Source organism: Eucalyptus grandis, chromosome 1 (assembly GCF_016545825.1).
Source record: "Eucalyptus grandis isolate ANBG69807.140 chromosome 1, ASM1654582v1, whole genome shotgun sequence".
Taxonomy (NCBI): Eukaryota; Viridiplantae; Streptophyta; class Magnoliopsida; order Myrtales; family Myrtaceae; genus Eucalyptus; species Eucalyptus grandis.
Window position 1 is genome coordinate 8266396 of NC_052612.1, and position 8459 is coordinate 8274854.

At 40.4% G+C, this 8459-nt stretch overlaps 1 protein-coding gene across 1 annotated transcript; it reads left to right on the forward strand.

Annotated features, from left to right (window-relative positions):
• Positions 1-6618: 6618 nt before the first annotated feature.
• On the forward strand, positions 6619-7056 carry LOC120295249 (major allergen Pru av 1-like). Its single transcript, XM_039316242.1, has 2 exons — positions 6619-6759; positions 6886-7056. Exons 1-2 carry the CDS (start codon positions 6619-6621, stop codon positions 7054-7056), a joined length of 312 nt encoding a protein of 103 aa, XP_039172176.1.
• Positions 7057-8459: the final 1403 nt, after the last annotated feature.

An 8459-nucleotide genomic window follows, 5' to 3' on the forward strand; every position in this document is an offset into this window, starting at 1 on the left:
ATTGAAACTTAGCGAGAGAGATAAAATGCCAGAAGAGTTTCTCCAATCAAACAAGCCTTTGGATGTTTGGGAAGATCTTTTGAGCTCGCCCTATGACCGCCTTCTCTGAGCCGGGTTGGGATTTCTGCAGTCAAAACTCATTCCCATGAACTCCCTTTTGCCTTGCCCTGTTCTGGTTTAAGGAAGAACTGAACTTGGTGTCTCTAGTTCTTGAGCGCTTTGTTTTGATTGAGTTGGTGCTTGATGTCAAGCATTTCGTGGGGGATTTTTCGGTCTGGACCCGAGTTCGAGTTCTAAAAATGTTCGATATCGTCCGTGCTCGCCATATGTTAGTCAGATTTCATTCGCCCCAAGTCCGAATCTCCCAGAATTTTGGTTGTCCTTTGTCTTGTGCTTTTGACATGGTCCTGTGGATGTACTTTTGTATTTGTGGTTTGGCTGCGAGCGCCATAGTGGCGGACACAGACGGCGGTCCAGTGGTGGGAAGTCGCTTGCTATGGCGGTGCGGTGATGGTCGTACCGGTCAACAACGAGAAAAGTTTCTTCTTCACGGTCTGGTGTGGTGAGCCTGGGCCATGGGTGTGCGTGTGGGTTCTCTTTTCTCAGTTTCTACAGAGCAAGAGCAGGAAGGGGGCGTGGAGAAAAGAAGAGTAGGCACGGGCTAATTTAGGCTGATGAACTTGGACTTGTTTGGTCTAGTTAATACGGGCTGGGCTTAGTGTAGTTAGATTCAGATTGGGCTTATTTGTTAGTAAGTTGGCTTCGTTCCTAATTAAGGTTGGGCCTTTTACAAGGGCTCATTTTTGTCCATGGCCCGATCCGAAGGCTTGCTGCAGCCCGTGATGGGACGGGGACCCAGTGTCCGGCCCGGGTCCCTCTTTTCGGATAAAAATATTCTTATTAAAAAATTAAAAATTCCAAAAATTTTACTTTTTCTGTAAGTTATGAAATAGCTATACGTTTTTGAGTAGTTTTCTCATAAAAAAATTTGAAAATCTTTTGACAAAAACTATGCTCAAAATTGAATAAGCCATTAGGGCTTTATATAGGATTTGGTTTGCTCTTAGATATTAATACCCTTGATCGTTCAATTTTGGTATATTGAGTTTGGCTTCCCTTTAGTCTAGTTAGGATTAGCATTTATCTTTTCTTTGATGTTAAATTTTTGTTCTTTCATGCAACTTATTGAATCGCTTTTTCTTAGTTGCTAATTGTTATTATCCCTATGATAATTTTACATGTTAGTGGATAGATATAAAATCAATCAAGATTGCTAGACAAAAACATCTTCTTTAAAAAAGAAATGAACAATATTAGGTATCGAAAGGGCATTAATTGATTAATTAGTATAATTAAGTCCCCAACCTAGATTCTCTAGTTGCGTAAGGAGTGAAGTACACTCTCATCCCATGCCTCACTTGGTTTCTAGCCGATTCTAATAAATTAGTGGCGACTATTTATTGCGAAGATACTCCAATGTCAAGCGAGCTATGGGCTTGAAAGAGTCTGAGTCAGCCTTAGGTCCATTCTTTAGGTAATACCCATAAACCTACTCTCCCTCATCCGAGGGGTAGGTCATGACAATCTTTCACCACCACCACAGGAAAGAACATACTTCCCATCATTACTGAAGATCATGGAGCAAACAGCTCCCTACAACTCAGAGAATTCAATGGACTATAAATTAAGAGGAGCATAGGGGATGCATAAAACAGAAAATACAATAATAATTAGAAAACTAAGACTCACAGCCAGAAAACTTCTGTATCTTTCTGTGATTTGAGCAACTATATATCATTACATGTGTTGATCCAGAAGCTAGTACACTTCCATCTGCATAACACCAAAAAAAAAGTCTCAGCAAATATTAAAAGCTACAACCCAGCACACTCTCAATTTCATACAATCGTGAAAATACAAATATTTTACACTTTTCCTATATAACTTCAGATTAGTTATTCATTTCCTTCTCATTAGATTCACCCTGGTTTCTATTTTGCTCCTCTAATTTCAAACGTTCAGAATGATTTCTGTCTACATGCATTTGGAGAAAGCCCATGTCAACTCTGAAGCTATGCATTCATTATGCATCCAGCTACTGTTACCTCCTTCAACCTCTTGTCCATGCAAGTGACTGTAGACTTATGGAGACTCAGAAAATGTCTTTGTCTACACCGTTTCACCTGCTTACCATGTTCAGAACATATTCTTGCCACACACCACTACTTTCATATAATCTTTTAAAGATAATTGGACAGATGACTACCTTGTTGATGCAAGCCTAGGATAGGCTTTCTCAAACAGTAGGATCGAGAGAGTGACTCGCGCACAAGAAACGGGACGAACAGAAATTTCAGCACTGCGCAAGCTCAGGAGAACAGTCGTATCTTTGTCGATACAAGTCAGATTGACCTGATTCCAAAGCCAAATGAACAAAGACTTCTGGATCTACAATTTCTCTGTTTTGGGTTTTCTGAAATAAGCACTGTAGGATAGTCGAAATTGGGTTGGAAGTAACGAACAGAATAGGAAAAGATCGAAACTTCGTCGGTTGCTCTTCTAGGCCTCCAAGGAAGTTGAAAGGGACACCGATTCTTCTAGATCGATGACTGCAACTCTTCAATGATGCAGATTTCGAAAGCTCCAACTCTTCAAGGATGGAGTGAAAACTCTTCTAGGTTTTCAAGGAGATGAACTCTACAAGGTTCACGATACTTGCTTCAAGCAAAGTTTTTCATTTATCAAAAGTCGTCTGTCTTCTACAAGGGATTGGCTTATATCATCAAAGAAATAAAAACAGAACGTTGAAGCTAGGAGAAATAAAGACAAATCGTTGAAAATTAGGAGAAATAAAAATGGAGCATTGAAAATAGGAGATATAGTAAAGGGCATGGAAACTATAAACTAGTAAAAGCATCACGCGAGCTTCCAAGGTGTCTTTCAAGCTTCCGGGATGGACTCAAGATGTCGTTATGGCTTCTCGGTTTCGTCGAGCTTTAATGCAGGCCGATCTTCTTGGTCGAGAGAGCCGGTCTTCAATGTGGGCTGCATCACTTGTTATTCATGTAAAATCCCTCATAACCGAGAACCAAACCAATACACATCAACGTAGTCTCCTAGTCACATTAGAAATACTATTTCCTTGCCACGTCCAGCAGCAAAATCCTAATGCTCCAAATTCTCGTTTCACTAGCACATATCAAGTAAGCACACATTAGAAATAAAAGCTTGTGCCTAGTCATTTAATTGATTCTAGCCCAAAATTTGTATTGCATCAGCACGATCCATGAACTTAATTAAGTACGTCAAATGCAGCCTCACCTCACTCAGTATAAGTTACCAACGTTTCATTGATTTGCCCTGATTCATAGACAGGTTAACCAAGTTTGGGAGATATGAAGTACAGCTTTGAAATGTAAAACCTGAGCCACACGGACTGACCAAGTTTCTTAAATCAGTTGGCTTAAGCTTGACATTAAATAGCTCCCAAGTTTCAACCCTGTTTAAAACACAAGCCACCCAGTCTAGCTCGATGTAAAGCTCATGCCTCTAGTAGCCAAGTGATTGCTCGAAAGCTTAGGTATGATCATAACACATAGCTTTTCTGGAAAAACAGTAATGCAGACTCAGGGAAACAACGTTTGAAGCACTTGATTAAGTACATGCGACATTCTTACATAATTTAAATGTTTGACTAAAATTGATAGAATAACCAAAGTAATTTTATCAATTCTAGTCAAAGCTTTCGAGCAATGATCATCCCCTCTACCACTTCAAGACACAATGGAAAAAAAAGTGCAGCTAGACCTCATGAAGAAAAATGAACCATTCACCATCACTCCTAAATTCCACATTTCCATTCATGATAAGACATCCTCTTCATGTTTTCTCCGTGAGAGACTTCAGAAATGTCTCAATCTCAAGAAACTCAAATTCCTTAAAACCTATTAAGCCCATACCATTCCAGAAGTTATCGATTTGCCCAAAAACGAGAAGTTTTCGACTACTTGAAAGTTACAAAAAAAGACTTTCCGGCTGTAAATCCTGAAGCAGGCAATGCCAATCCTTTTTCAAACATTCTCATTCTACACCCCCGACAATGGGCAGATATATCCAATATTCACCACATTAGTGACCAAAATGACAAATCCCAATTCAGCATAAAACTGAGGACTCCACTGGCAAGATAATATCTAATATAATGTACAGTTGTTGGATTTACACTACTCTGCCAACAATGTCAAAAGAATGTTAGTCAGAAGAGAAGCAACAAACCGCAAAAAATTAAGATAGAAAATCTTTTAGAAACAACTATCCTCGAAAACCATGACATAAGGGTCTTTCACGGCCAACAACAAGCAAGAGATTCCATAATACTTGGCAGGTAACTCACCCAGGGTGACAGTCGCTAATTCTCCATCTCAATTCACCAGGTGCTCATCGAGTTATAGGACATCACCCCCGCCTCCTCTTAAACTATCAAAGAGCCCTCAAAGTCACAGGCCAGATTAGTTACCTCAAATTGTACCGAAAGCCCACCACAAGAGGCAAAATTTTCCCTCAACTTCCATAAGAAATGTCAAACCAACCATTTTCCGCAAATCAACCACTTCATGCAGGTGTAATCAACCGAAAGGTGACCCCTGTCCGGCTTCATAAACACGTCCGTCGGATCATTTGCCGCAATGTCCACAAACTCCATCTGAATCTGCCCTTTCAAAGTGTCCCAAATCTAAAAAACAAAGAATCCAAAAAAAAAAAGGTCCCGTTTAATTAAGCGAAGCTACTGTTTGCTTACTGAGACACAATGGGCGAGTAATAAGGCAAAGCGGCATTCATCGGAACAGAGAATGACCGTTAATTCGCGTCCGATTCCAGAATCAGACACCGTAAAAGCCAATACTTTCTTATCGAATCCGAAGAAAACTTGCCACGAAACGAAAGAACCGGGAAGCAGGCGAGGTTAACCTTAATCCGGCCATCGCCGGAGCTGATGGCGAAGAACTCCGACGAGGGGGCTGAACGCCGACAAGAGGTCTCTGATGTTCGGCGAGCCCATGCCGTCGAAAAGCGTGGAGATCGAAACCGACCCGACCCGACCCGACCCGTTGCCAGCCCTAAATTGTGGACCTATCTGTGACCTGGATTGACAAACTTCATCAGAAGAACACCAGGATTCAACAGCCACAGCCTCGACCAACGAATAACCCATGTTTAGTTCCCACCATCTTCCTCTTTACCGTATATTGAATGACGTTACAGATGAAGATGAAAGCTTCCCAGCAGAAAAGAGCAGAAAATTGAAAGATGAATGCAGCAAGACATGCATCATAAGAGCGAGCGTCCCATAAATTAAAGAGAATTGCATGATGTTCGAGATTATAAATGGGTCACAATATTTGATTTCATAATATTTAATTCACTCGTTTCCCTTGATTTTCGAGATGTCTAAGATTTTATACGTATTTGCAGATTTTTTAGTTGTGTTTTAATAGATTTCCCTTTTATTAATATCTTTTTCGTAATTGTATTATTCGATTTCAACTATTTAGTTATTTTCTAGATGACGACCTCTTTATAAATAAACGCCTAAGATATTGTAATTTACACTTCTTTATTCAAAATAAACATTATATTTTGAAATCCTTTCCAAGAAAAACATCCTTTGCGTCATAAATGTTATCTAGAATTTTGAAGTTAGGAATTTTATAAACAATCAAAGTTAAATAGTCGTTTGGTCTAATTTGCAAACCCTTTATCCTTTCCTTCTTGGAGGATCATTTCTTTTTCTTTCTTTTTCTTCATCCGCTTTGCAAAACCATTTCGAATGCAACTTTTTTGATGAAGAAAAATAATTGCATGATAGATCAAGAATAACAGTATGTTCTGAATCATTTAAAATCAAATATGAATTACTATTCTCATAATAGTCCAAATACTATTATACTAAAAGAATCCCTCGGTGAATATTGAATGTCAAATGTCATCATCAACCTATCAAATAAAAATGACTGGTTCTAGGAAAGACAACCCTCGATTCCACAGCAAAAACCACACTTGGCCTCCTTGTGATCAGCAAAGACGAATAAGATTAATTGCAATCTCTAGCACAAATGAGGACATAATGGCAAAATTTTAGAATAGAAAATATTAAACATAAGATGAGTTATCACGCCTATCAAGCCTCTACAGTATGCTCCATCTGTGTCCTTCGAAATATAATTAACGATATTCTCAATTACCACATAAACTGATTTTTCAAGTCCATGTAGTCCAATCTCAATTAACTCGATTCACATGGCGAAATTTTTCGAACAAAACGCACAAGGCTCATTTCGTTCGGGTCACATCCTCTCTCTCTACATCAGAGTGCGAAATGACTCCTCGGCTTGGTCACATTGAAGTGGGAAAGGACCCACAAATTACGCAATGAGACCACATTATGCCCCTGTCAAATTGATTTGGCATCGTTGACCCCATTTTGCTCTCTCTCCCTCCCTCCCTCCCCCTTCCCTCTATAAGTATCGCTTCGCACTGAAACCCTAGATTCCAGACTTCAGCACTGAAGCCCTAGATCCCTTTTCAATTCCTCAACAAATTCTATTTGGATAGAGAATCATGGGAGTGTTCAACTGCAGTGCCGAGGTCACGTCCTCCATCCCCACGGCCAAGGCGTTCGAGGCCATCGTCGACGACAAAACCTGGCGCTCATCGCCAGGGTCCTCCTACCTGTCCTCAAGAGCATCAATTCCAGCAAAGGTTAGTAACATAACTTGGTCACCATTAACATCGCAATCTCTCGAGTCAATAGGATTGCAACACAGTGGCGGCATTGTAAACTAGCGATTCCTCCGAATGTGATGTCATTACTCGTGTCTTTTATAGGCAATCGGGACAGGACAGTACTGCTACACGATCATTGAGGGCAACGTGCTAGGCACCACCTTAGAGAAGATAAACTTCAAGATGAAGATCACCACGTCGCTCGATGGAGGCTCGGTGTGCAAAAACACGTGCACGTACTTCGCCAAGAACGACGCGGACATCATGGAGTGAAAGAAAGGGCCGTGAAGAAGAAGGAGAAGAAGGAGGTGATGGCGTTTTTCCCAGCCATCCCAGTGGCAAACGCTCACGGCTAGCGAAGTCAATGTGTGATTTTATTTCAGGAAGTTGAAGTTGGTACAGTGGTTTTACTTGTGAAGAGAATCTCTAGTTTGATCATGCGTGGCTTTGTCAATTGTTAAAATTTTTGGGGAAAAATATTTTCATTAGTTGAACAAAGTAGTTCGATAGCGATACAGTGGAGGTCTAAGACCTCTCACGGTGGAGGATTTTCCCACACAAGATAGACCTCACACTCTCGGTGGAGGGTTTCCCCTCACACACTCTCAAATGATCAAGTACAAGCATATTTATAGGCAATTACAACCGGCTTAGTCACCGCCCTAGACAGCTAATTTCCTTCTTCTCCAAGTACACTTGCTGCCCACGTACTCTTACTCTTGATCCTTCTTTCTTCATGGTTAAGAGTCAACAATTGTAGGCTTTCCTTCACGTTCACCTTCCTTCTTGCTCTCTTGAAGACTCCAGCAGCCATTATAATAATATTTTAATATGTGCCCATCCTCTTGATCAGCTTGTGGAGCTTCTTCACGTGTTTCTCATGCACGTAGATTGCATGTAGATTTCTCTAGCTCGTTCTAGGTTTTTCTTTGATGCTTCTTCACAGAGACTTCTAGTTCAACTTGGACTCTTCATCTTTTCTTGCATGGACGTGCAATGTTGCCGACTCATTCCTTCTCTATTAAGTTAGTAGCTTCTAGATTTTATTGAAAATGGATCACCAATTTCCAACATCAATCTATCGAATGACAACTGTCGCAACCTGAAAAAAACAAAATCACTGCACCAACTTCTTGAAGTAAAACCACACCGTGACTCCACTAACCGTAAGCATTTGCCACAAAATAAGCCTCAATGGCCAGGAACAACGTCATCGCCTTCCCCTTCACAGCCCTTTCTTTCTCCTCCGTGATGTCCGCGTCGTTCTTGGTGAAGTACGTGCATGTGTTCTTGCACACCGAGCCTCCCTTGGGCGACACAGTGATTCACCTCGAAGTTGATCTTCTCCAAGGTGGTGCCCAGCGCGTTGCCCTCGAAGATTGTGTAGCAGTAGGTGAAGTTCTCTCTGTTGCTAGTTTACTGTGTCGCCACCGTATTGCAATCCTTAACTTGAGACATTGCAATGTTAACGTTGACCTAATTTTAGATGACACGCAATATGTTTTGTGCTTTCTTTTTTAATTCAAAGTTAGATTGCCTGATAATTAAGCATGCAATTTTAATTAAAGAAAAGGAAATCTAACATCTAAGGCAATGTTTTTGGTACTTTTATTTATTAGAGCTAACAATTCTATATAAAATTTCAAAACTAAGATATCAATCAAGATTCAAATAAA